We start from the raw sequence: 27090 nt of genomic DNA, 5'->3' as shown, positions 1-27090 counted from the left end.
ATGAACATTACACTGCTGCCCTCTAGTGGATATCAATGGAATGAACATTACACTGCTGCCCTCTAGTGGATATCAATGGAATGAACATTACACTGCTGCCCTCTAGTGGATATCAATGGAATGAACATTACACTGCTGCCCTCTAGTGGATATCAATGGAATGAACATTACACTGCTGCCCTCTACTGGATATCAATGGAATGAACATTACACTGCTGCCCTCTACTGGATATCAATGGAATGAACATTACACTGCTGCCCTCTAGTGGATATCAATGGAATGAACATTACACTGCTGCCCTCTAGTGGATATCAATGGAATGAACATTACACTGCTGCCCTCTAGTGGATATCAATGGAATGAACATTACACTGCTGCCCTCTAGTGGATATCAATGGAATGAACATTACACTGCTGCCCTCTACTGGATATCAATGGAATGAACATTACACTGCTGCCCTCTACTGGATATCAATGGAATGAACATTACACTGCTGATTTCTGGAAAAGCTGGGATAATATAAATACTATGAACAGTGAATGAATGGCCATCACGGTGAGAGAGGACAGATGAGGGTTGCACTTGCAAGATTCCAAAATTCCCAGGTTTATCCAAAATTCCGGTTGGAAGATTCCCTGAATCAGAATGGAATATGCGGGGAATCCTGGATTTCTGGAAAAGCTGGGAATTTGGGGAAATGTACTGGGATTTTGCAACCCTATAAGAGAAAAAGAGACATTAGAACTGTTTTACATAACTGTACCAGTGTGTTCTGAAACACTCAACACTGCAAAACACAACAGAGAGAGAGAGAGAGAGAGAGAGAGAGAGAGAGAGAGAGAGAGAGAGAGAGAGAGAGAGAGAGAGAGAGAGAGAGAGAATTTATAACTGACCCTGCGATTTACGCGAAGCTAAAAAGATGAACTAGCTACTAAAGCAGGATGAACGTGACATTTTGAATAGTGCTTTTTTTCTGATTAAAAACTAGTACATTGCATCCGCCGTGGAGCCCAGTTTCATAATTATTTTTGTCCTCGTTTGTCGTGTCCCGTATATATATATATATATATATATATATATATATTTACAACTTTCTTCGCATACCTTTTTATATATTTTTATTTTATTTTCCATAAACTCATCTTCAAAACACTCCTGCAACCCGCCTCACCAATTTTTATTTATAAAAAAAAGAAAGTATTATTTACCTCAAATCTGTAATCCTCCATAGAAGCTAACCAGAAGCTAGCCAGAAGCTAATCCAGAAGCTAGCCAGAAGCTAGACTGAAGCTAGACTGAAGCTAATCAGAAGCTAGTTAGCTTCTTTACTGGCTAATCGTTAGTATTCAGCTAACCACGGTTTGTGGTCATCAGCTATCCTTTAGCTCGAAAATCTATCGCCAGTTTTGTATGGCGTGGCTCGGACCGGAACATACCGGACCTATTTTTCTCTCCATGTCCCCGGATTTCAACCGCTAACTCTGGACATTTATACCTGGATCTCGCAGCTAGCTAGCTGCTATCCGTGTGGCTTTTGTCGATTCTGGAGCAAACATAAATTATTCCGGAGCTAGCCAGCTGAAGAGTTCCATCAGTCACTCCTGGGCTACAATCACCTATCCGGACCCGTTTTACTGCCAACGCGGAGCCCCACCGGGCCTTCACAACTGGACTGCCGACGTTATCTACCCGAAGGAGTTATCCAGCTGGCTCCTCCGTCGCGACATTACCTGAACGCCCATCTGTGGTCCGCTAACCGTTAGCTGTCTTATCGGCTGCTATCTGAATAGACAATCGGACAATTTTTTATTTTTTTAATTTTATTTTTTCTTGGGCCTCCATTGTTTTTTTTGTGAATTGGATTCATCCCCTCTACCACACGGAACCCCACTAATCCTACCGACGGAAACGCACGAGGTGGCTAATAACAGACCTCCATCCTATGCTAGCTTGCTACCGATGGCCCGGCTAGCTGTCTAAATCGCCGTGACCCCAACCAACCTCACTACTCACTGGACCCTTTTGATCACTCGACTAAGCATGCCTCTCATTAATGTCAATATGCCTTGTCCATTGCTGTTCTGGTTAGTGTTTATTGGCTTATTTCACTGTAGAGCCTCTAGTCCTTCTCACTATCCAACCTATTAGTTCCACCACCCACACATGAGATGACATCTCCTGGTTTCAATAATGTTTCTAGAGACAATATCTCTCTCATTATCACTCAATACCTAGGTTTACCTCCACTGTATTCACATCCTACCATACCTTTGTCTGTACATTGTACCTTGAAGCTATTTTATCGCCCCTAGAAACCTCCTTTTACTCTCTGTTCCAGACATTCTAGACAACCAATTCTCATTGCTTTTAGCTGTACCCTTATTCTACTCCTCCTCTGTTCCTCTGGTGATGTAGAGGTGAATCCAGGCCCTGCAGTGACTAGCTCCACTCCTATTCCCCAGGCGCTCTCTTTTGATGACTTCTGTAACCGTAATAGCCTTGGTTTTATGCATGTTAACATTAGTAGCCTCCTCCCTAAGTTTGTTCTATTCACTGCTTTAGCACACTCTGCCAACCCGGATGTCCTAGCTGTGTCTGAATCCTGGCTTAGGAAGACCACCAAAAATTCTGAAATTTTCATCCCAAACTACAACATTTTTAGACAAGATAGAACTGCCAAAGGGGGAGGAGTTTCAATCTACTGCAAAGATAGCCTGCAGAGTTCTGTCCTACTATCCAGGTCTGTACCCAAACAATTTGAACTTCTACTTTTAAAAATCCACCTCTCTAAAAAAAAGTCTCTCACCGTTGCCGCCTGCTATAGACCACCCTCTACCCCCAGCTGTGCTCTGGATACCATATGTGAACTGATTACCCCCCATCTATCTTCAGAGCTCGTGCTGCTAGGCGACCTAAACTGGAACATGCTTAACACCCCAGCCATCCTACAATCTAAGCTTGATGCCCTCAATCTCACACAAATTATCAATGAACCTACCAGGTACCTCCCCAAAGCCTTAAACACGGGCACCCTCATAGATATTATCGTAACCAACTGGCCCTCTAAATACACCTCTGCTGTCTTCAACCAAGATCTCAGCGATCACTGCCTCATTGTCTGCTTCCGTAATGGGTCAGCGGTCAAACAACCTCCACTCATCACTGTCAAACGCTCCCTGAAACACTTCAGCGAGCAGGCCTTTCTAATCGACCTGGCCGGGGTATCCTGGAAGGATAATGATCTCATCCCGTCAGTAGAGGATGCCTGGTTATTTCTTTTTGAATGCCTTCCTAACCATCTTAAATAAGCATGCCCCATTCAAGAAATTTAGAACCAGGAACAGATATAGCCCTTGGTTTTCCCCAGACCTGACTGCCCTTAATCAACACAAAAACATCCAATGGCGTTCTGCATTAGCATCGAACAGCCCCCGTGATATGCAGCTGTTCAGGGAAGCTAGAAACCATGATACACAGGCAGTTAGAAAAGCCAAGGCTAGCTTTTTCCAGCAGAAATTTGCTTCCTGCAACACTAACTCTAAAAAGTTCTGGGACACTGTAAAGTCCATGGAGAATAAGAACACCTCCTCCCAGCTGCCCACTGCACTGAAGATAGGAAACACTGTCACCACTGATAAATCCACTATAATTGAGAATTTCAATAAGCATTTTTCTACGGCTGGCCATGCTTTCCACCTGGCTACTCCTACCCTGGTCAACAGCACTGCACCCCCCACAGCAACTCGCCCAAGCCTTCCCCATTTCTCCTTCTCCCAAATCCAGTCAGCTGATGTTCTGAAAGAGCTGCAAAATCTGGACCCCTACAACTCAGCCGGGCTAGACAATCTGGACCCTTTCTTTCTAAAATTATCTGCCGAAATGGTTGCCACCCGTATTACTAGCCTGTTCAACCTCTCTTTCATGTCGTCTGAGATTCCCAAAGATTGGAAAGCAGCTGCGGTCATCCCCCTCTTCAAAGGGGGGGACACTCTTGACCCAAACTGCTACAGACCTATATCTATCCTACCCTGCCTTTCTAAGGTCTTCGAAAGCCAAGTCACCAAGATTTCCGACCATTTCGAATCTCACTATACCTTCTCTGCTATGCAATCTGGTTTCAGAGCTGGTCATGGGTGCACCTCAGCCACGCTCAAGGTCCTAAACGATATCTTAACCGCCATCGATAAGAAACATTACTGTGCAGCCGTGTTCATTGATCTGGCCAATGCTTTTGACTCTGTCAATCACCACATCCTCATCGGCAGACTCGACAGCCTACTACTTATCTGATATAGTTCAGTGTGTCAAATCGGAGGGTCTGCTGTCCGGACCTCTGGCATTCTCTATGGGGGTGCCACAGGGTTCAATTCTTGGACCGACTCTCTTCTCTGTATACATCAATGATGTCGCTCTTGCTGCTGGTGAGTCTCTGATCCACCTCTACGCAGACGACACCATTCTGTATACTTCTGTCCCTTCTTTGGACACTGTGTTAACAACCCTCCAGGCAAGCTTCAATGCCATACAACTCTCCTTCCGTGGCCTCCAATTGCTCTTAAATACAAGCAAAACTAAATGCATGCTCTTCAACCGATCGCTGCCTGTACCTGCCCGCCTGTCCAACATCACTACTCTGGACGGCTCTGACTTAGAATACGTGGACAACTACAAATACCTTGGTGTCTGGTTAGACTGTAAACTCTCCTTCCAGACCCACATCAAACATCTCCAATCCAAAGTTAAATCTAGAATTGGCTTCCTATTTTGCAACAAAGCATCCTTCACTCATGCTGCCAAACATACCCTTGTAAAACTGACCATCCTACCAATCCTCGACTTCGGCGATGTCATTTAGAAAATATCCTCCAATACCCTACTCAACAAATTGCATGCAGTCTATCACAGTGCAATCCGTTTTGTCACCAAAGCCCCATATACTACCCACCATTGCGACCTGTACGCTCTCGTTGGCTGGCCCTCGCTTCATACTCGTCGCCAAACCCACTGGCTCCATGTCATCTACAAGACCCTGCTAGGTAAAGTCCCCCTTTATCTCAGCTCGCTGGTCACCATAGCATCACCCACCTGTAGCACGCGCTCCAGCAGGTATATCTCTCTGGTCACCCCCAAAACCAATTCTTTCTTTGGCTGCCTCTCCTTCCAGTTCTCTGCTGCCAATGACTGGAACGAACTACAAAAATCTCTGAAACTGGAAACACTTATCTCCCTCACTAGCTTTAAGCACCAACTGTCAGAGCAGCTCACAGATTACTGCACCTGTACATAGCCCACCTATATTTTAGCCCAAACAACTACCTCTTTCCCTACTGTATTTATTTTGCTCCTTTGCACCCCACTACTTTGCACATTCTTCCACTGCAAATCTACCATTCCAGTGTTTTACTTGCTATATTGTATTTACTTTGCCACCATGACCTTTTTTTGCCTTTACCTCCCTTCTCACCTCATTTGCTCACATCGTATATAGACTTGTTTCTACTGTATTATTGACTGTATGTTTGTTTTACTCCATGTGTAACTCTGTGTTGTTGTATGTGTTGAACTGCTATGCTTTATCTTGGCCAGGTCACAATTGTAAATGAGAACTTGTTCTCAACTTGCCAACCTGGTTAAATAAAGGTGTTCTCAACTGGCCTACCTGGTTAAATAAAGGTGTTCTCAACTAGCCTACCTGGTTAAATAAAGGTGTTCTCAACTAGCCTACCTGGTTAAATAAAGGTGTTCTCAACTAGCCTACCTGGTTAAATAAAGGTGTTCTCAACTGGCCTACCTGGTTAAATAAAGGTGTTCTCAACTGGCCTACCTGGTTAAATAAAGGTGTTCTCAACTGGCCTACCTGGTTAAATAAAGGTGTTCTCAACTAGCCTACCTGGTTAAATAAAGGTGTTCTCAACTAGCCTACCTGGTTAAATAAAGGTGTTCTCAACTAGCCTACCTGGTTAAATAAAGGTGAAATAAAAAAAAATTAAAAATAACTAATATTAATAATAATATTACCACGTGTCCCAGATGCTTGCCGTTGTTTGAGTTATCACAAAAAATATAAATGTTGAGTTGTTATTTTACCTCAAATGCACAAGGTCCTCTACTCCCACAATTAATCCACACATAAAACGGTCAACCGAATCGTTGAGTCATCTCTCCTCCATCCAGGCCTTTTCTTTGGACTTTAAATGGCGATTGGCAACTCTTTCATAATAAGGTGTTGTGACGAGATGAAAAGAATCTGCCCACTCCATCAAGCAATGGGGACAACAACACAGGGCATCCATGGGACCTCCTGGAACCACGGACCACACCTGCAGAAACTGGACAGCAGGGGGAAGCAGAGGAGATACCCAGCATAGACTTCTCCCAGCTGACGCTTGACATACCCCCTAGGTCACCTCCAGTGGTAGAAACAACCAGCTGGTATGATTGAGTAGAATCAGCCAACAGTAACACGGAAGCAGCAATGTGAGAGTCAGTAGTGCATGACCTTGAACGGTAATAATAGGAAGCTTCCGTTTAACACACAGGCCCAAGGTTACGTAGGTCTACAGCCCCTGTGGGAACTTCCCCTTTAAAAAGATATATAAAGAGAACAGAGATCATAAGACAGTATGATCCTCACTAACATATGAGACAGACTTCATATGGAGAATCATCAATTTACTATTGCACTATATGCTTTTTGTTAGACTAGAACAATATTTTGAGAACTGGATAATTTTGGTTAAGTACTTATTGGGAATTGGGAATCCAGTGTCATAGCTGTGAGAATACCGATTACAGGAAAGTGACCAAGGAGCTGAGCATTTAAGGTAATTGAACTATTTTTTGCTATTTCGTCAATATCGTTAGAAGTGTTAACGCATTTACAGTTTTGCAATATTATCTGGCAGCTTAAAGCATTAGGGATTGATTGAGCATTATTGATCTATTAGGAAACTATAGAACCATTGAATTGTAATGATGTGTAGAAGACAAAAAACAGAGTGACTTAATAAAAGCTTGAAACTTTGACAACTAGGCCAGATTAACGATCTGGAGAGCAAACGCCTTTGACACTCTCACGGAACAGAAAGTGACCCTGGTTATAGGTTAAAGTGATCGCACTAAAGAATATTTCATTGTGTGGACAATAATATATTTTTAAGAGAGTCAAAACATATACCAATACTAGTTTCCGAGTGACTACTAGCTGACGAGCATAATAACTACTAAGAGTTGTTATTAGGTATTGATATATACATAGGTAAAGATAACTTGAAGGTAAGGAATTATAGGAGGAATCCATAACACTCAGAATATTTAGATAGGAGTATATCTATCCAAGGCCTCATACTAGACCGGAAATAAGGGAGTGACAACGTGAACGAAGGAACAAACCCAACTCACGCGAAGGGCCATTACGAATACATAGAAGGGTTGGTAGGGCCGCACGGCAAGGCCCTTGTTACACCAAGGTAACTAGAATCCTAAAGTACTCTGCCAGAGGATGGGGTAGAGGCTTTTGATGCAGGCATTGGGCAAAAGTCGGCACAGTGACAGTGTATTACCGAGCTCAGTTTATCTTTCAATCACCCACGTGGGTATAACCAATGAGATGCAGACCTGCCAACATGCACGACCACGCAATTCTATGTCCGTGTCCGCAGGTACGAGATCCCAGTTAAAAACCTAAATTAATAGAGCCTGATAAATGTCCGCAGGTACGAGATCCCAGTTAAAAACCTAAATTAATAGAGCCTGATAAATGTCCGCAGGTACGAGATCCCAGTTAAAAACCTAAATTAATAGAGCCTGATAAATGTCCGCAGGTACGAGATCCCAGTTAAAAAAATAAATTAATAGAGCCTGATAAATGTCCGCAGGTACGAGATCCCAGTTAAAAACCTAAATTAATAGAGCCTGATAAATGTCCGCAGGTACGAGATCCCAGTTAAAAACCTAAATTAATAGAGCCTGATAAATGTCCGCAGGTACGAGATCCCAGTTAACAACCTAAATTAATAGAGCCTGATATGTGTCCGCAGGTACGAGATCCCAGTTAAAAACCTAAATTAATAGAGCCTGATATGTGTCCGCAGGTACGAGATCCCAGTTAAAAACCTAAATTAATAGAGCCTGATAAATGTCCGCAGGTACGAGATCCCAGTTAAAAACCTAAATTAATAGAGCCTGATATGTGTCCGCAGGTACGAGATCCCAGTTAACAACCTAAATTAATAGAGCCTGATATGTGTCCGCAGGTACGAGATCCCAGTTAACAACCTAAATTAATAGAGCCTGATATGTGTCCGCAGGTACGAGATCCCAGTTAAAAACCTAAATTAATAGAGCCTGATATGTGTCCGCAGGTACGAGATCCCAGTTAAAAACCTAAATTAATAGAGCCTGATATGTGTCCGCAGGTACGAGATCCCAGTTAACAACCTAAATTAATAGAGCCTGATAAATGTCCGCAGGTACGAGATCCCAGTTAACAACCTAAATTAATAGAGCCTGATAAATGTCCGCAGGTACGAGATCCCAGTTAACAACCTAAATTAATAGAGCCTGATAAATGTCCGCAGGTACGAGATCCCAGTTAAAAACCTAAATTAATAGAGCCTGATAAATGTCCGCAGGTACGAGATCCCAGTTAAAAACCTAAATTAATAGAGCCTGATATGTGTCCGCAGGTACGAGATCCCAGTTAACAACCTAAATTAATAGAGCCTGATATGTGTCCGCAGGTACGAGATCCCAGTTAACAACCTAAATTAATAGAGCCTGATATGTGTCCGCAGGTACGAGATCCCAGTTAACAACCTAAATTAATAGAGCCTGATATGTGTCCGCAGGTACGAGATCCCAGTTAACAACCTAAATTAATAGAGCCTGATATGTGTCCGCAGGTACGAGATCCCAGTTAACAACCTAAATTAATAGAGCCTGATATGTGTCCGCAGGTACGAGATCCCAGTTAACAACCTAAATTAATAGAGCCTGATATGTGTCCGCAGGTACGAGATCCCAGTTAAAAACCTAAATTAATAGAGCCTGATATGTGTCCGCAGGTACGAGATCCCAGTTAAAAACCTAAATTAATAGAGCCTGATATGTGTCCGCAGGTACGAGATCCCAGTTAACAACCTAAATTAATAGAGCCTGATATGTGTCCGCAGGTACGAGATCCCAGTTAACAACCTAAATTAATAGAGCCTGATATGTGTCCGCAGGTACGAGATCCCAGTTAACAACCTAAATTAATAGAGCCTGATATGTGTCCGCAGGTACGAGATCCCAGTTAACAACCTAAATTAATAGAGCCTGATAAATGTCCGCAGGTACGAGATCCCAGTTAACAACCTAAATTAATAGAGCCTGATAAATGTCCGCAGGTACGAGATCCCAGTTAAAAACCTAAATTAATAGAGCCTGATATGTGTCCGCAGGTACGAGATCCCAGTTAACAACCTAAATGAATAGAGCCTGATATGTGTCCGCAGGTACGAGATCCCAGTTAACAACCTAAATTAATAGAGCCTGATAAATGTCCGCAGGTACGAGATCCCAGTTAACAACCTAAATTAATAGAGCCTGATATGTGTCCGCAGGTACGAGATCCCAGTTAACAACCTAAATTAATAGAGCCTGATAAATGTCCGCAGGTACGAGATCCCAGTTAACAACCTAAATTAATAGAGCCTGATAAATGTCCGCAGGTACGAGATCCCAGTTAACAACCTAAATTAATAGAGCCTGATATGTGTCCGCAGGTACGAGATCCCAGTTAACAACCTAAATTAATAGAGCCTGATATGTGTCCGCAGGTACGAGATCCCAGTTAACAACCTAAATTAATAGAGCCTGATAAATGTCCGCAGGTACGAGATCCCAGTTAAAAACCTAAATGAATAGAGCCTGATATGTGTCCGCAGGTACGAGATCCCAGTTAACAACCTAAATTAATAGAGCCTGATAAATGTCCGCAGGTACGAGATCCCAGTTAAAAACCTAAATGAATAGAGCCTGATATGTGTCCGCAGGTACGAGATCCCAGTTAAAAACCTAAATGAATAGAGCCTGATATGTTTTAATAAAATAAAACTAAGAATATAGGAATAAAGTCCCTTTGTCTTTCTAATTACATTTGTTTGTGACCATCTGTGTAAATGGAATGCTGTCCAAGTATTCCAACCTTTAATAGACTTGATTTGGTACAATCTGATCGCAATGGTAGAACTCAAAAACAGTGCGAGCGTGGGGGGTGGGGGGGGGGGGGGGGGGGGGGGGGGGGGAGAGAACCCCAATTTGCCACGCGCATCTAGTACTCTAAAATATTGGGACAGGGTTGGCAGGTCTGGAGATGGCACGTGGGTATCTGCTCCTATAAACCAATGAGGAGATAGGAGAGGCAGGACTTGCACCGCGTTCAACATCACAAATAGAACTGACTTCTAGGGCCTGGCTACTCAGACGCTCGCGAGCAGTGTGGGTCCAATGATTGAATAACATGTATGTGTACATTTATAATGCTGACGTTCTCCACGCGAGCGGTGTGGTCAGCATGTAAGCATCACTCCAATCAAAACAGCGAACGTTTGATTCCATTCATTTGTGCTCGCGGTTCCAGCTTAGCCAACGCTCTTTTGACATTTTTTAACCTTGGGTGAATTTGGACTCGTTCTATTGTCCAGCCTAACTAATGTTAGCTTTAGGTTCGTACAAAAATTGGCTTGATTTTTCAGATTTTTGCTGAAATGAGTTTATATCACCAGATAACAAACGTAGCTTGTATAAAAAAATCGCCTGGCTAACTACTTCCAATAATCCCAAGTACTGTGTGCAATGACTTCAGCTAGTCGAACATATCTGACATTAGTTAGCCAAGTTCGTCAAACAATTCTAAATTAGTACTGACGTTAGCTAGCTGCTAAGTTAACCTTGCTAGTGTCACCTGTCCATGTCACTCAGCCAGTTTATTCTTGTAGCTGAAAACTTTGGCGAGAATTTTAAAACTTGAATGCCGAAGTTGAGGAGTGTTAAGAATCATTCCATTTTCATCGGACTAGAAAAGTAATGAATATGCTTCAGCTGTCACCCTGGCCTGATTAGCTCCAGTCCTCGTAGGTTTTGCCCCAACTAACACACCTGACTCCAATAATCACCTAATCCTGAGTTTAGAATGCATTATGTTTAATCAGCTGTGTTTGCCAGGGATGGAGGGAAAGAGTGACACCAATCAGACCCCTGGGGACGGGAGTTTTCCCCATCCCTCTAACTTACTGCAGGACATCAGTGCTCGGGAATCGGGAGCGAAGGACACCTCACTGTGCCCCATGTTGAGGGACTTTAATAACTTCTATTTCCACTCGCGCCTTGCTTGACGAGCAAGATTTGAGCAGGTGTAAAACCCTTGGCTTGATACGGTTTAGTATCAGTTGACGTGAAACTTATGTAAAGCTCTGTAGTGTGCCTAAAGTCAGTCATGGTAAACAGGCGTCTCCATAATGACCATCTAATTATCCCTACCTACAACTGGTAAACTCTTCCACCTTGACTCTGCTGCAGTTCTCTCTAAACCAGTTCTCTAAACCAGTTCCCTCAACACACACGGTCCTCCACATACCCCTCCTCACCACCCACAGGCTGCCTGATAGACTCTTCCACCTCGACTCTGCTGCAGTTCTCTCTAAACCAGTTCTCTAAACCAGTTCCCTCAACACATGGTCCTCCACATACCCCTCCTCACCACCCACAGGCTGCCTGATAGCCAGCAGCAGCAGCTCAAGTGAAATATATATAAATGCTATGGTGGCCGCAGTGCAATTTCAACCTGTGACTAATGCATTTTCACCTGCAAAATTGTTTTTCAAAGTAGCTTAATTTAGCGGGAAAATTGTGGACATGGCAAACCTGACTCACTGTAATTTCCCACGTTCAAAACAACTGGGATCTGAGGGGGAAACTACAGTATATGAAAGATCCACCAACTCCGGCCTCTTTCTAGAGCTCTGACTTCCTGACCTGAAGATCACTGACGTCATGATTTGACCTCATATTTTCCCGAGTTCCCTCCCTGCCCTGCCCTGCCCTCCCTGCCCTGCCCTCCCTGGCCTGCCCTCCCAGGCCTGCCCTACCAGGCCTGCCCTCCCAGGCCTGCCCTCCCTGCCCTGCCCTCCCTGCCCTGCCCTCCTCTCCCAGGCCTGCCCTCCCTGCCCTGCCCTCCCTGCCCTGCCCTCCCTGCCCTGCCCTCCCAGGCCTGCCCTCCCAGGCCTGCCCTCCCTGCCCTGCCCTCCCAGGCCTGCCCTCCCTGCCCTGCCCTCCCTGCCCTGCCCTCCTCTCCCAGGCCTGCCCTCCCTGCCCTGCCCTCCCTGCCCTCCTCTCCCAGGCCTGCCCTCCCTGCCCTGCCCTCCCTGCCCTGCCCTCCCAGGCCTGCCCTCCCTGCCCTGCCCTCCCTGCCCTGCCCTCCCAGGCCTGCCCTCCCTGCCCTGCCCTCCTCTCCCAGGCCTGCCCTCCCTGCCCTGCCCTCCCTGCCCTGCCCTCCCAGGCCTGCCCTCCCAGGCCTGCCCTCCCTGCCCTGCCCTGCCCTCCCTGCCCTGCCCTCCTCTCCCAGGCCTGCCCTGCCCTCCCTGCCCTGCCCTCCCAGGCCTGCCCTCCCTGCCCTGCCCTGCCCTCCCTGCCCTCCTCTCCCAGGCCTGCCCTCCCTGCCCTGCCCTCCCTGCCCTCCTCTCCCACGCCTGCCCTCCCTGCCCTGCCCTCCCTGCCCTGCCCTCCCAGGCCTGCCCTCCCAGGCCTGCCCTCCCTGCCCTGCCCTCCCAGGCCTGCCCTCCCAGGCCTGCCCTCCCTGCCCTGCCCTGCCCTCCCTGCCCTCCTCTCCCAGGCCTGCCCTCCCAGGCCTGCCCTCCCAGGCCTGCCCTCCCTGCCCTGCCCTGCCCTCCCAGGCCTGCCCTCCCTGCCCTGCTCTCCCAGGCCTGCCCTCCCTGCCCTGGCCTCCCAGGCCTGCCCTCCCAGGCCTGCCCTCCCTGCCCTGCCCTGCCCTCCCAGGCCTGCCCTCCCTGCCCTGCCCTCCCAGGCCTGCCCTCCCTGCCCTCCCTGCCCTGCCCTCCCTGCCCTGCCCTCCCAGGCCTGCCCTCCCAGGCCTGCCCTCCCTGCCCTGCCCTGCCCTCCCAGGCCTGCCCTCCCTGCCCTGCCCTCCCTGCCCTGCCCTCCCTGCCCTGCCCTCCCAGGCCTGCCCTCCCTGGCCTGCCCTCCCTGCCCTGCCCTCCCAGGCCTGCCCTCCCTGCCCTCCCAGGCCTGCCCTCCCTGCCCTGCTCTCCCAGGCCTGCCCTCCCAGGCCTGCCCTCCCTGCCCTGCCCTCCCAGGCCTGCCCTCCCAGGCCTGCCCTCCCTGCCCTGCCCTCCCAGGCCTGCCCTCCCTGCCCTGCCCTCCCTGCCCTGCCCTCCTCTCCCAGGCCTGCCCTCCCTGCCCTGCCCTCCCTGCCCTCCTCTCCCAGGCCTGCCCTCCCTGCCCTGCCCTCCCTGCCCTGCCCTCCCAGGCCTGCCCTCCCTGCCCTGCCCTCCCTGCCCTGCCCTCCCAGGCCTGCCCTCCCTGCCCTGCCCTCCTCTCCCAGGCCTGCCCTCCCTGCCCTGCCCTCCCTGCCCTGCCCTCCCAGGCCTGCCCTCCCAGGCCTGCCCTCCCTGCCCTGCCCTGCCCTCCCTGCCCTGCCCTCCTCTCCCAGGCCTGCCCTGCCCTCCCTGCCCTGCCCTCCCAGGCCTGCCCTCCCTGCCCTGCCCTCCCTGCCCTCCTCTCCCAGGCCTGCCCTCCCTGCCCTGCCCTCCCTGCCCTCCTCTCCCACGCCTGCCCTCCCTGCCCTGCCCTCCCTGCCCTGCCCTCCCAGGCCTGCCCTCCCAGGCCTGCCCTCCCTGCCCTGCCCTCCCAGGCCTGCCCTCCCAGGCCTGCCCTCCCTGCCCTGCCCTGCCCTCCCTGCCCTCCTCTCCCAGGCCTGCCCTCCCAGGCCTGCCCTCCCAGGCCTGCCCTCCCTGCCCTGCCCTGCCCTCCCAGGCCTGCCCTCCCTGCCCTGCTCTCCCAGGCCTGCCCTCCCTGCCCTGGCCTCCCAGGCCTGCCCTCCCAGGCCTGCCCTCCCTGCCCTGCCCTGCCCTCCCAGGCCTGCCCTCCCTGCCCTGCCCTCCCAGGCCTGCCCTCCCTGCCCTCCCTGCCCTGCCCTCCCTGCCCTGCCCTCCCAGGCCTGCCCTCCCAGGCCTGCCCTCCCTGCCCTGCCCTGCCCTCCCAGGCCTGCCCTCCCTGCCCTGCCCTCCCTGCCCTGCCCTCCCTGCCCTGCCCTCCCAGGCCTGCCCTCCCTGGCCTGCCCTCCCTGCCCTGCCCTCCCAGGCCTGCCCTCCCTGCCCTCCCAGGCCTGCCCTCCCTGCCCTGCCCTCCCAGGCCTGCCCTCCCTGGCCTGCCCTCCCTGCCCTCCTAGGCCTGCCCTCCCTGCCCTGCTCTCCCAGGCCTGCCCTCCCAGGCCTGCCCTCTCAGGCCTGCCCTCCCAGGCCTGCCCTCCCAGGCCTGCCCTCCTAATGTATTTATTTAAATTGTCTGATTTCCTCATATGAACTGTAACTGAGTGAAATTCCCTGTCCCACTCTCTCTCTCCTCTCCCACTCTCTTCTCTCCCACTCTCTCTCTTCTCTCCCACTCTCTCTCCTCTCCCACTCTCTCTCCTCTCCCACTCTCTCTCCTCTCCCACTCTCTCTCCTCTCCCACTCTCTCTTCTCTCCCACTCTCTCTCTTCTCTCCCACTCTCTCTCCTCTCCCACTCTCTCTCCTCTCCCACTCTCTCTCTCCTCTCCCACTCTCTCTCCTCTCCCACTCTCTCTCTCTCTCTCACTCTCTCCTCTCCCACTCTCTCTCCTCTCCCACTCTCTCTCCTCTCCCACTCTCTCTTTCCTCTCCCACTCTCTCTTTCCTCTCCCACTCTCTCTCCTCTCCCATTCTCTCGCCTCTCCCACTCTCTCTTTCCTCTCTCCTCTCCCACTCCTCTCTCCTCTCCCACTCTCTCCTCCCTCTCCCACTCTCTCTCTCCTCTCCCACTCTCTCTTTCCTCTCCCACTCTCTCTCTCCTCTCCCACTCTCTCTTTCCTCTCCCACTCTCTCTTTCCTCTCCCACTCTCTCTTTCCTCTCCCACTCTCTCTCTCCTCTCCCACTCTCTCTTTCCTCTCCCACTCTCTCTCTCCTCTCCTCTCCCACTCTCTCTCCTCTCCCACTCTCTCTCCTCTCCCACTCTCTCTCCTCTCCCACTCTCTCTCCTCTCTCTCTCTCTCTCTCCTCTCTCCTCTCCCCCTCTCTCTCTCACTCTCTCCTCTCCCACTCTCTCTCCTCTCCCACTCTCTCTCCTCTCCCACTCTCTCTTTCCTCTCCCACTCTCTCTTTCCTCTCCCACTCTCTCTCCTCTCCCACTCTCTCGCCTCTCCCACTCTCTCGTTCCTCTCTCCTCTCCCACTCCTCTCTCCTCTCCCACTCTCTCTCCTCTCCCACTCTCTCTCCTCTCCCACTCTCTCTCCTCTCCCACTCTCTCTCTCCTCTCCCACTCTCTCTTTCCTCTCCCACTCTCTCTCTCCTCTCCCACTCTCTCTTTCCTCTCCCACTCTCTCTTTCCTCTCCCACTCTCTCGCCTCTCCCACTCTCTCTTTCCTCTCTCCTCTCCCACTCTCTCTTTCCTCTCCCACTCTCTCTCCTCTCCCACTCTCTCTCTCCTCTCCCACTCTCTCTTTCCTCTCCCACTCTCTCTCTCCTCTCCCACTCTCTCTTTCCTCTCCCACTCTCTCTTTCCTCTCCCACTCTCTCTTTCCTCTCCCACTCTCTCTTTCCTCTCCCACTCTCTCTTTCCTCTCCCACTCTCTCTCCTCTCCCACTCTCTCGCCTCTCCCACTCTCTCTTCCTCTCTCCTCTCCCACTCCTCTCTCCTCTCCCACTCTCTCTCCTCTCCCACTCTCTCCTCTCCCACTCTCTCTTTCCTCTCCCACTCTCTCTCTCCTCTCCCACTCTCTCTTTCCTCTCCCACTCTCTCTTTCCTCTCCCACTCTCTCTTTCCTCTCCCACTCTCTCTTTCCTCTCCCACTCTCTCTTTCCTCTCCCACTCTCTCTCCTCTCCCACTCTCTCTCCTCTCCCACTCTCTCTCCTCTCCCACTCTCTCTCCTCTCTCTCTCTCTCCTCTCCCCCTCTCTCTCTCTCACTCTCTCCTCTCCCACTCTCTCTCCTCTCCCACTCTCTCTTTCCTCTTTCCTCTCCCACTCTCTCTCCTCTCCCACTCTCTCTCCTCTCCCACTCTCTCTTTCCTCTCTCCTCTCCCACTCCTCTCTTCTCTCCCACTCTCTCTCCTCTCCCACTCTCTCTCCTCTCCCACTCTCTCTCCTCTCCCACTCTCTCTCTCCTCTCCCACTCTCTCTTTCCTCTCCCACTCTCTCTCTCCTCTCCCACTCTCTCTTTCCTCTCCCACTCTCTCTTTCCTCTCCCACTCTCTCTCCTCTCCCACTCTCTCGCCTCTCCCACTCTCTCTTTCCTCTCTCCTCTCCCACTCCTCTCTCCTCTCCCACTCTCTCTCCTCTCCCACTCTCTCTTTCCTCTCCCACTCTCTCTCTCCTCTCCCACTCGCTCTTTCCTCTCCCACTCTCTCTTGCCTCTCCCACTCTCTCTTTCCTCTCCCACTCTCTCTTTCCTCTCCCACTCTCTCTTTCCTCTCCCACTCTCTCTTTCCTATCTCACTTTCTCCCACTCTCTCTTTACTATCATACTCTCTCTCCTCTCCCACTCTCTCTCCCACTCTCTCTCCTCTCCCACACTCTCTCCTCTCCCACTCTCTCTCCCACTCTCTCTCCTCTAGATGATCTTATTAGAGAAGCTGGGGCAGCAGTTGGGTCATCCCACCCGGTCAGTGTATGGTTGGCTGATCACTAAGTTCCTGAAGTATCACAACAAGATGTTAGAGGAGAGTGCGGTGTCTCTGTCTGGGATCCAGCATGGAGATACAGTGTTAGAGCTGGACCACGGGCCAGGGCTGGGCCTGAAGGCTGCAGCCACACTGCTGACAGAACCTACTGGGAGACTCATAGGAGTGGACTACTCACGATACATGCACCAGGTGAGAGAGAGAGTAAATGAGTAGAGGGGTGGTAATTTAGTGACTCAACTACAACACTGCTTTTCTCACATCCTCTCTCCCCTTCCTCTCTTCTCCCTTCGCCCCCTCCTCCTCTCTCCCTCCCCTCTCCCTTCTCCCCCTCCTCCTCTCCCCTCTCCCTTCTCCCCCTCCTCCTCTCCTCTCTCCCTTCTCCCCCCTCCTCCTCTCTCCCTCCCTCCTCTCTCCCTCCCCTCTCCCTCCCCTCTCCCTTCTCCCCCCTCCTCCTCTCTCCCCCTCCTCCCCTCTCCCTTCTCCCCACCTCTCCCCCTCCCCCCTCCTCCTCCTCTCTCCCTCCCTCCTCTCTCCCTCCCCTCTCCCTTCTCCCCCCTCCTCCTCTCTCCCTCCCCTCTCCCTTCTCCCCCCTCCTCCTCTCTCCTCCTCCTCCCCTCTCCCTTCTCCCCACCTCTCCCCCTCCCCTCTCTTCACATAATCTCTCCTTCTCCCCTCTCCTCCTCCCCTATCCCCTCTTCTCCCCTCCTCCCCTCTCTTCACCTCCCCTCTCTTCTCTTCTCCCCTCTCCTCCCCCCTCTCCCCTCTCCCCCTCTCCTCACCCATCTAGATGGCAGGTGATCTTCTGAAGGAGTTGGTGTCCAATGGGAAGGTGTCTCTGTATCAGTGTGATGTGGCAGCCATGCCTCTAGCAGACAATATGGTGGACAAGGTGTTCCACTGTAATTGTTACTACTACTGGCCAGACCTGAGGAAGGGAGCTGCAGAGATACACAGAGTCATGAAACCAGGTGAGGGGTGAGGGGAGGGTTGGTGTGGGGACAGTTGTTGTGGGGGGTTGGTGTGGGAACTGTTGGTGTGGGAAATGTTGTTGTGGAGGGTTGGTGTTGGAACTATTGGTGTGGGAAATGTTGTTGTGGGGGTTGGTGTGGGGGGTTGGTGTGGGAATTGTTGGTGTGGGAAATGTTGTTGTGGAGGGGTGGGGGGTTGTTGTGGGGGGCTGTTGTGGGGGGTTGATGTGGGAACTGTTGTTGTGGGGGGTTGATGTGGGAACTGTTGGTGTGGGAACTGTTGTTGTGGGGGGTTGATGTGGGAACTGTTGGTGTGGGAACTGTTGTTGTGGGGGGTTGATGTGGGAACTGTTGTTGTGGGGGGTTGATGTGGGGGGTTGATGTGGGAACTGTTGTTGTGGAGGGTTGATGTGGGGGGTTGATGTGGGAACTGTTGTTGTGGGGGGTTGATGTGGGAACTGTTGGTGTGCGGGGTTGATGTGGGGGGTTGATGTGGGAACTGTTGGTGTGGGGGTTTGATGTGGGAACGGTTGGTGTGGGGGGTTGATGTGGGGGGTTGGTGTGGGGGGTTGATGTGGGGGGTTGGTGTGGGAACTGTTGGTGTGGGGGGTTGGTGTGGGAACTGTTGTTGTGGGGGGTTGGTGTGATGGTGACCACTCAATGTCTCTACTGTACCATTCTACTATAGGAGGTGTGATGGTGACCACTCTGAGACTGAGCAGAGTGGTCAGCTTTGCGTCCAGGAGGGAGTTCCCTGGACGGAACTGGCAACCCGAGGCCTACATGGCAGCTCTGAGAGCCTCTGGGTTTAACCAGGTCACAATGGAGGATCATCAACACAGACACATCACCTACCAGGCCATTTACGCTACTGCTGATAAGTGATGAACACACACGCCATCATTTGTCATTCAGGAATCGAGGATCACTTACTTTTTTAAATAAATAGCTGTGGATTGTTTCAAATCACAAGCTCGTTGGCCTCTGCCTGTTAGGGCAGCGTGGGAATATCCCAAGCTGATTACAGAGTTGTGAAAAACATCTAAAATATGTGAAGATAATGTGTCTTGAGTATAATAAAAAAAATTGACACAGGAGATATAGGAGAGTCTCTCTCTCCAGAATGGCTCAGTGGGGCAGGGGTATGTGGTGAAGATATATGAGAGTCTCTCTCTCTCCAGAATGGCTCAGCAGGGCAGGGGTGTGTGGTGAAGATATATGAGAGTCTCTCTCTCTCCAGAATGGCTCAGCAGGGCAGGGGTATGTGGTGAAGACATAGGAGAGTCTCTCTCTCCAGAATGGTTCAGTGGTGCAAGGGTATGTGGTGAAGATATATGAGAGTCTCTCTCTCCAGAATGGCTCAGCAGGGCAGGGGTGTGTGGTGAAGATATATGAGAGTCTCTCTCTCTCCAGAATGGCTCAGCAGGGCAGGGGTATGTGGTGAAGATATAGGAGAGTCTCTCTCTCTCCAGAATGGCTCAGTAGGGCAGGGGTATGTGGTGAAGATATAGGAGAGTCTCTCTCTCTCCAGAATGGCTCAGCAGGGCAGGGGTATGTTATTTTACTTATTACTTATTGTCCACCATAATGTGCAAATAAATTCATAAAAAATCCTACAATGTGATTTTCTGGATTTTCTCTCATTTTGTCTGTCATAGTTGAAGTGTACCTATGATGAAAATTACAGGCCTCTCTCATCTTTCTAAGTGGGAGAACTTGCACAATTGGTGGCTGACTAAATCATTTTTTTGCCCCACTGTATATGTCCTAACCGACTTGCCAAAACTATAGTTTGTTAACAAGACATTTGAGGAGTGGTTGAAAAACGAGTTTTAATGACTCCAACCTAAATGGATGTAAACTTCCTACATAACCTGTATGTTTCGTTCCTTTACTGTAAACCCGAACAACGCTGAGTCTCGTAAAGCAACAATTCTCTCTCGGCTGGCCGGAGGAATGTCCTTAAACGTGGAGAATCTACAGATGTGGGGCGGTGGGGGGGGGCAGAGAGAGGGTGGGGGGTGGGGGGGCAGAGAGAGAGGGGGGAGAGAGAGGGGGGGGGGGAGAGAGTGAGAGGAAGGCAGAGGGAGAGAGTGAGAGGAAGGCAGAGAGAGAGGGGGGAGAGAGTGAGAGGGGGGAGAGAGTGAGAGGAAGGCAGAGGGAGAGAGTGAGAGGAAGGCAGAGGGAGAGAGTGAGAGGAAGGCAGAGAGAGAGGGGGGAGAGAGTGAGAGGAAGGCAGAGGGAGAGAGTGAGAGGAAGACAGAGAGAGAGAAAGTGCAGACAGATTTGACCCCAATAACTACAATGGGATATGCACCAACAGCAACCTTGGGAAAGACTCTTCTCTTCAGTGGGTCATATGATTGAGTGTAGTCTGACCCAGGAGTGTGAAGGTGAACGGAAAGGCACGGGAGCAACGAACCGCCCTTGCTGTCTGTGCCTGGCCAGTTCCCCTCTTTCCACTGGGATTCTCTGCCTCTAACCCTATTACAGGGGCTAAGTCACTGGCTTACTGGGGCTCTTTCATGCCGTCCCTAGGAAGGGTGCGTCACTTGGGTGGGTTGAGTCACTGACGTGAATTTCCTATCTGGGTTGGTGCCTCCCCCTTGGGTTGTGCCGTGGGGGAGATCTTTGTGGGCTTTTCTCAGCCTTGTCTCAGGATGGTAAGTTGTAGGTTGAAGATATCCCTCTAGTGGCTATACTCGGCCTTGTCTCAGGGTAGTAAGTTAGGGGTCTGTTGATATCCCTCTAGTGGTGTGGGGTCTATACTTGGCCTTGTCTCAGGGTAGTAAGTTAGGGGTCTGTTGATATCCCTCTAGTGGTGTGGGGTCTATACTCGGCCTTGTCTCAGGGTAGTAAGTTAGGGGTCTGTTGATATCCCTCTAGTGGTGTGGGGTCTATACTCAGCCTTGTCTCAGGGTAGTAAGTTAGGGGTCTGTTAATATCCCTCTAGTGGTGTGGGGTCTATACTCGGCCTTGTCTCAGGGTAGTAAGTTAGGGGTCTGATGATATCCCTCTAGTGGTGTGGGGTCTATACTCGGCCTTGTCTCAGGGTAGTACGTTAGGGGTCTGTTGATATCTCTCTAGTGGTGTGGGGTCTATACTCGGCCTTGTCTCAGGGTAGTAAGTTAGGGGTCTGATGATATCCCTCTAGTGGTGTGGGGTCTATACTCGGCCTTGTCTCAGGGTAGTAAGTTAGGGGTCTGTTGATATCCCTCTAGTGGTGTGGGGTCTATACTCGGCTTTGTCTCAGGGTAGTAAGTTAGGGGTCTGTTGATATCCCTCTAGTGGTGTGGGGTCTATACTAGGCCTCGTCTCAGGGTAGTAAGTTAGGGGTCTGTTGATATCCCTCTAGTGGTGTGGGGTCTATACTCGGCCTTGTCTCAGGGTAGTAAGTTAGGGGTCTGTTGATATCCCTCTAGTGGTGTGGGGTCTATACTAGGCCTCGTCTCAGGGTAGTAAGTTAGGGGTCTGTTGATATCCCTCTAGTGTTGTGGGGTCTATACTCGGCCTTGTCTCAGGGCAGTACGTTGGTGGTTTGAAGATATCCCTCTAGTGGTGTGGGGTCTATACTCGGCCTTGTCTCAGGGTAGTAAGTTAGGGGTCTGTTGATATCCCTCTAGTGGTGTGGGGTCTATACTCGGCCTTGTCTCAGGGCAGTACGTTGGTGATTTGAAGATATCCCTCTAGTGGTGTGGGGGCTGTGCTTTGGAAAAGTGGGTGGGTTATATACTTCCTGTTTGGCCCTGTCCGGGGGTGTCGTCGGACGGGGCCACAGTGTCTCCTGACCCCTCCTGTCTCAACCCCCAGTATTTATGCTGCAATAGTTTGTGTCAGGGGGCTAGGGTCAGTCTGTTATATCTGTTGTATTTCTCCTGTCTCAGCCTCCAGTATTTATGCTGCAATAGTTTGTGTCGGGGGGCTAGGGTCAGTCTGTTATATCTGGAGTATTTCTTATCCGGTGTCCTGTGTGAATGTAAGTATGCTCTCTAATTTTCTTTTTCTCTTTCTTTCTCTCTGAGGACCTGAGCCCTAGGACCATGCCTCAGGACTACCTGGCCTGATGACTCCTTTCTGTCCCCAATACACCTGGTCGTGCTGCTGCTCCAGGTTCAACTGTTCTGCCTGCGGATATGGAACCCTGACCTGTTCACCGGACCTGCTACCTGTCCCAGACCTGCTGTTTTCAACTCTCTAGAGACAGCAGGAGCGGTAGAGATATTCTGAATGATGGGCCAATTGACATTTACTCCTGAGGTGCTGACCTGTTGCAACCTCTACAACCACTGTAATTATTATTATTTGACCCTACTGGTCATCTATGAACATTTGAACGTCTTGAGGTTCTGTTATAATTTCCACCCGGCACAGCCAGAAGAGGACTGGCCACCCCTCATAGCCTGGTTCCTCTCTAGGTTTCTTCCTAGGTTTTGGCCTTTCTAGGGAGTTTTTCCAAGCCACCGAGCTGCATTGCTTGCTGTTTGGGGTTTTAGGCTGGGTTTCTGTACAGCCCTTTGAGACAGCAGCTGATGTGCGAAGGGCTTTATTAATGAATTTTATAAAACGAGTCCTATATCGACATAACCTGAAAGGCCACTCAACAAGGAAGAAGCCACTGCTCCAAAACCGGCAAAATCCAGACTACGTGTGCAGCTGCACATGGGGACAAAGATAATACTTTTTGGAGAAATGTCCTCTGGTCTGACAAAACAAAAACAGAACTGTTTGACCAATAATGACCATCGTTATGTTTGGAGGAAAAAGGGGGAGGCTTCCAAGATGCCTTGGAACACCATCCCAACCATGAAGAACAGGGGTAGCAGCATCATGTTGTGGGGGTGCTTTGCTGCAGGAAGGACTGGTGCACTTCACAAAATAGATGGCAGGATGCCTACAAACCTGACTCAGTAACACCAACTTATTGTGGGAAGCTTGTGGAAGGCTTCCCGAAACGTTTGACCCAAATTAAACAATTTAAAGGCAAAGCTACCAAATACTAATTGAGTGTATGTAAACTTCTGACCCACTGGGAATGTGCTGAAAGAAATTAAAGCTGAAAGAGATAATTATCTCTACTATTATTCTGACATTTCACATTCTTAAAATAAAGTGGTGATCCTAACTGACCTAAGACAGGGACCTTTTAAATTAAATGTCAGGAATTGTGAAAAACTGAGTTTAAATGTATTTGGCGAAGGTGTATGTAAACTTCAGACTTCAACTGTATCTACAGGGTCAGTGTCTATATACAGGGTCAGTGTCTATATACCGGGTCAGTAGTTATATACAGGGTCCGTAGTTATACACAGAGTCAGTAGCTATATACAGGGTCAGTAGTTATATACAGGGCCAGTAGTTATATACAGGGTCAGTAGTTATATACAGGGTTAGTAGCTATATACAGGGTCAGTAGTTATATACAGGGTCAGTAGTTATATACAGGGTCAGTAGTTATATACAGGGACAGTTCCAGGGTAAGTAACTATATACAGGGTCAGTAGCTATATACAGGGTCAGTAGTTATATACAGAGTCAGTAGTTATATACAGAGTCAGTAGTTATATACAGAGTCAGTAGTTATATACAGGGTCAGTAGTTATATACAGGGTCAGTAGCTATATACAGGGTCAGTAGCTATATACAGGGTCAGTAGTTATATACAGGGTCAGTTCCAGGGTCAGTAGTTATATACAGGGTCAGTAGTTATATACAGGGTCAGTTCCAGGGTCAGTAGTTATATACAGGGTCAGTAGTTATATACAGGGTCAGTTGTTATATACAGGGTCAGTTCCAGGGTCAGTATTTATATACAGGGTCAGTTCCAGGGTCAGTATTTATATACAGGGACAGTTCCAGGGTCAGTAGTTATATACAGGGTCAGTAGCTATATACAGGGTCAGTAGTTATATACAGGGCCAGTAGCTATATACAGGGTCAGTAGTTATATACAGGGTCAGTTCCAGGGTCAGTATTTATATACAGGGTCAGTTCCAGGGTCAGTAGTTATATACAGGGACAGTTCCAGGGTCAGTAGTTATATACAGGGTCAGTAGTTATATACAGGGTCAGTAGTTATATACAGGGTCAGTAGTTATATACAGGGTCAGTAGCTATATACAGGGTCAGTAGTTATATACAGGGTCAGTTCCAGGGTCAGTAGTTATATACAGGGTCAGTAGTTATATACAGGGTCAGTAGTTATATACAGGGACAGTTCCAGGGTCAGTAGTTATATACAGGGTCAGTAGTTATATACAGGGCCAGTAGCTATATACAGGGTCAGTAGTTATATACAGGGTCAGTAGTTATATACAGAGTCAGTAGTTATATACAGGGGCAGTAGCTATATACAGGGTCAGTAGTTATATACAGAGTCAGTAGTTATATACAGGGTCAGTAGTTATATACAGGGTCAGTAGCTATATACAGGGTCAGTAGCTATATACAGGGTCAGTAGTTATATACAGGGTAAGCAAGACGTAGCATACAGACAGAGCAACATAGGACAAGCAAGACGTAGCATACAGACAGAGCAACATAGGACAAGCAAGACGTAGCATACAGACAGAGCAGCATAAAACAAAAAGCAGCAAGACAAGATTCATAAAAGCAACAAAGTGTTTCCACACCTCACAAGCTACAGACAACAGACAACATGGAGAGTGGCAACACACAGCTGGGACCATGTTCACAAATCTGATTGACCTTTAGCCATGTCTTCAAGCATTTTGTGAAAGTGTGATATGTGGTGCAGTTATGTGTGTCTGATGGCAGTGTATTCCAGACATGGGAAGCTCTCACAGAGAATGCAGATTTACTAAAGGTGCTTTTCCTTAGGGGAACTATACAGTCACCTCTCATGGCAGACCTTGTGGATCTGCTGCCATATGTCTGGGTTTTCTGTTTAACAAAAATATTGAGTGGAGGGGGAGCCAGGCCATTGAGGATCTTGAATACAAGACATGCGTCGGTGTATTGCACAAGATTTTCCCAACTCAAGAGCTCATGCTTTCTAAGGATGTGACAATGATGATGGCTATTGGGCTTCCTATCAAGCACTTTGAGAGCCTGTTTGTAGACAGACTGAATAGGTTTTAATGTTGTACAGCAAGCTTGGGCCCAACTAGTCAAGCAGTATGTTAAGTGGGGGAGTATCATAGATTTGAAGTACAGTTTTGCTACCTCTGCAGTCAAACAATTTCGTATAAATCGGAAATTAGCTAGGTTGAATTTGGTTATTTGAATTACCTTTTTCACATGCTTTTTAAAAGAGAGGTTGGAATCAAGTATGATGCCAAGGTACTTAAAATCGGATACCACCTGGAGCTTCTCCCCTGACACATAGACATCTGGCTCAGTAGCATCTGTTGCCCTCTTTGTGAAGAACATGCAAACAGTTTTTTTCACATTGAGATGCAAACACGAGTCACTGAGCCACTTTGTAACCTGGACCATTACAGTAGTGAGTTCTTGTGCAGCTTGTTGTTTGCTCTTTGCATTCACATATATCACTGTATCATCTGCATACATTTGAACTTCAGACCCAGTACAGACAGAAGGCAGATCATTAATGTACAGGCTGAACAGGAGGGGCCCCAGTATTGACCCTTGGGGCACGCCCACATCATAGCTACGAGTGGGCGACAGCTCATTGCTCACTCTGACACACTGAGTTCTGCCTTCAAGGTATGATTTCATCCATCTCAAGGCATCAGGGGAAAAGTTGAACTTGGACAATTTTGTGATGAGAATCTCATGGTTAACAGTATCAAAAGCCTTCCTTAGGTCCAGAAACACAGCCCCAACAGCACCCCCTTTGTCCATCTTGGACTTCACATTTTCCAGAAAAAAGCAGTTGGCCGTTTCTGTGGAGTGTTTCGCTCTGAAGCCAAACTGCATGGAGTGTAATGTGAAGGGGCTGTTGTTGAGGTGGGCAATCAGTTGTTCTGCTACACACTTTTCAACAACCTTTGACACCACAGGTAGTATACTAATGGGCCTGTAGTTACTCACGTCAGCAGGGTCACCTGATTTAAAGATGGCCATTATTATGGCCGACTTCCATACCCTTGGAAACACACCGAGACCAATAGATGTGTTGGTGACCTTAGTAATGGGGCCAATGAGTGACTCTTTGTAGTTTTTAAGAAAGGTTAGAGTCCATCCCAAACACATCTTTGGCTTTAGAGTTCTTTATCACCTTGTTCACCTTTGACTCAGAAACCTCCCTTATGATGAAGACAGGTTGAGTGTCATTCACTAGCACTGAGCCCAAGAAACAAGTGGAGGGGTTCTGTGTCAGTACCCTGACAGAGTCAATAAAGTAGGAATTGAAGGCTATTGCTATTTCTACTGCATCCTGTGTTAGATTGTTATTCACCATGATTTCTAGTCTTTTTGCAGTGTTACTATGGTCTTTCCCTGTTAACTTTTTTAGATTCTCCCATATCAATTTAGAATTTCCCTTTGCTTCACCAATTATGTTAATAAAAAAAGTTTGCCTTGGCCTGTCTGATTTCTTTCATCACCTTATTTCTCAACATGGTAAACCTACGTCTGTCATGCTCTAATTTAGATTTTAGGGCTATTTTTAGAGCATAATCTCGTTCTTTCATCAATTTCCAGATTTCTCCATTTAGCCAAGGAAGAGTGCTCTTTTGGCCAGGTTTGGATTTGATTTTCTTTAGGAAGCCATTTATTGTAGTCTGGATTGTGGATAGAAAAACCTGACTATCAGCTTCCACGTCTGTATAGAGTTCAATGCGTCAAATCGGAGGGCATGCTGTCTGGGCCTCTGGCAGTCTCTATGGGGGTGCCAAAGGGTTCAATTCTCGGGCCGACTCTTTTCTCTGTGTATATCAATGATGTTGCTCTTGCTGCGGGCGATTCCCTGATCCACCTCTACGCAGACGACACCATTCTATATACCTTCGGCCCGTCTTTGGACACTGTGCTATCTAACCTCCAAACAAGCTTCAATGCCATACAACACTCCTTCCGTGGCCTCCAACTGCTCTTAAACGCTAGTAAAACCAAATGCATGCTTTTCAACCGGTCGCTGCCTGCACCCGCATGCCCGACTAGCATCACCACCCTGGATGGTTCCGACCTAGAATATGTGGACGTCTATAAGTACCTAGGTGTCTGGCTAGACTGCAAACTCTCCTTCCAGACTCATATCAAACATCTCCAATCGAAAA

At 49.0% G+C, this 27090-nt stretch overlaps 1 protein-coding gene and 1 pseudogene across 1 annotated transcript; one reads left to right on the top strand and one right to left on the bottom strand.

Moving 5' to 3' along the window:
* Positions 1-6591: 6591 nt before the first annotated feature.
* LOC116354488 (ubiquinone/menaquinone biosynthesis C-methyltransferase UbiE) lies at positions 6592-19570 on the top strand. The gene is made up of 4 exons (XM_031794959.1): positions 6592-6826; positions 16854-17111; positions 17710-17890; positions 18579-19570. The coding sequence occupies exons 2-4, from the start codon at positions 16854-16856 to the stop codon at positions 18773-18775; spliced, it is 636 nt and encodes a 211-aa protein (XP_031650819.1). The 5' UTR covers positions 6592-6826; the 3' UTR covers positions 18776-19570.
* Positions 13430-14292, bottom strand: LOC116354373 (translation initiation factor IF-2-like; annotated as a pseudogene).
* Positions 19571-27090: the final 7520 nt, after the last annotated feature.

This window comes from Oncorhynchus kisutch, linkage group LG17, assembly GCF_002021735.2.
Source record: "Oncorhynchus kisutch isolate 150728-3 linkage group LG17, Okis_V2, whole genome shotgun sequence".
Classification (NCBI taxonomy): Eukaryota; Metazoa; Chordata; class Actinopteri; order Salmoniformes; family Salmonidae; genus Oncorhynchus; species Oncorhynchus kisutch.
This window is presented reverse-complemented; position numbering and strand designations above follow the sequence as displayed.

What these genes read in the sequence shown, in the direction of transcription:
- LOC116354488 (XM_031794959.1), top strand. Translation starts at nt 16,854, where the DNA reads ATGATCTTATTAGAGAAGCTGGGGCAGCAGTTGGGTCATCCCACCCGG. An exon ending in ACTCACGATACATGCACCAG is followed by an intron (nt 17,112 to 17,709) that starts GTGAGAGAGAGA and finishes TCACCCATCTAG; the next exon opens with ATGGCAGGTGATCTTCTGAA. An exon ending in ACACAGAGTCATGAAACCAG is followed by an intron (nt 17,891 to 18,578) that starts GTGAGGGGTGAG and finishes ATTCTACTATAG; the next exon opens with GAGGTGTGATGGTGACCACT.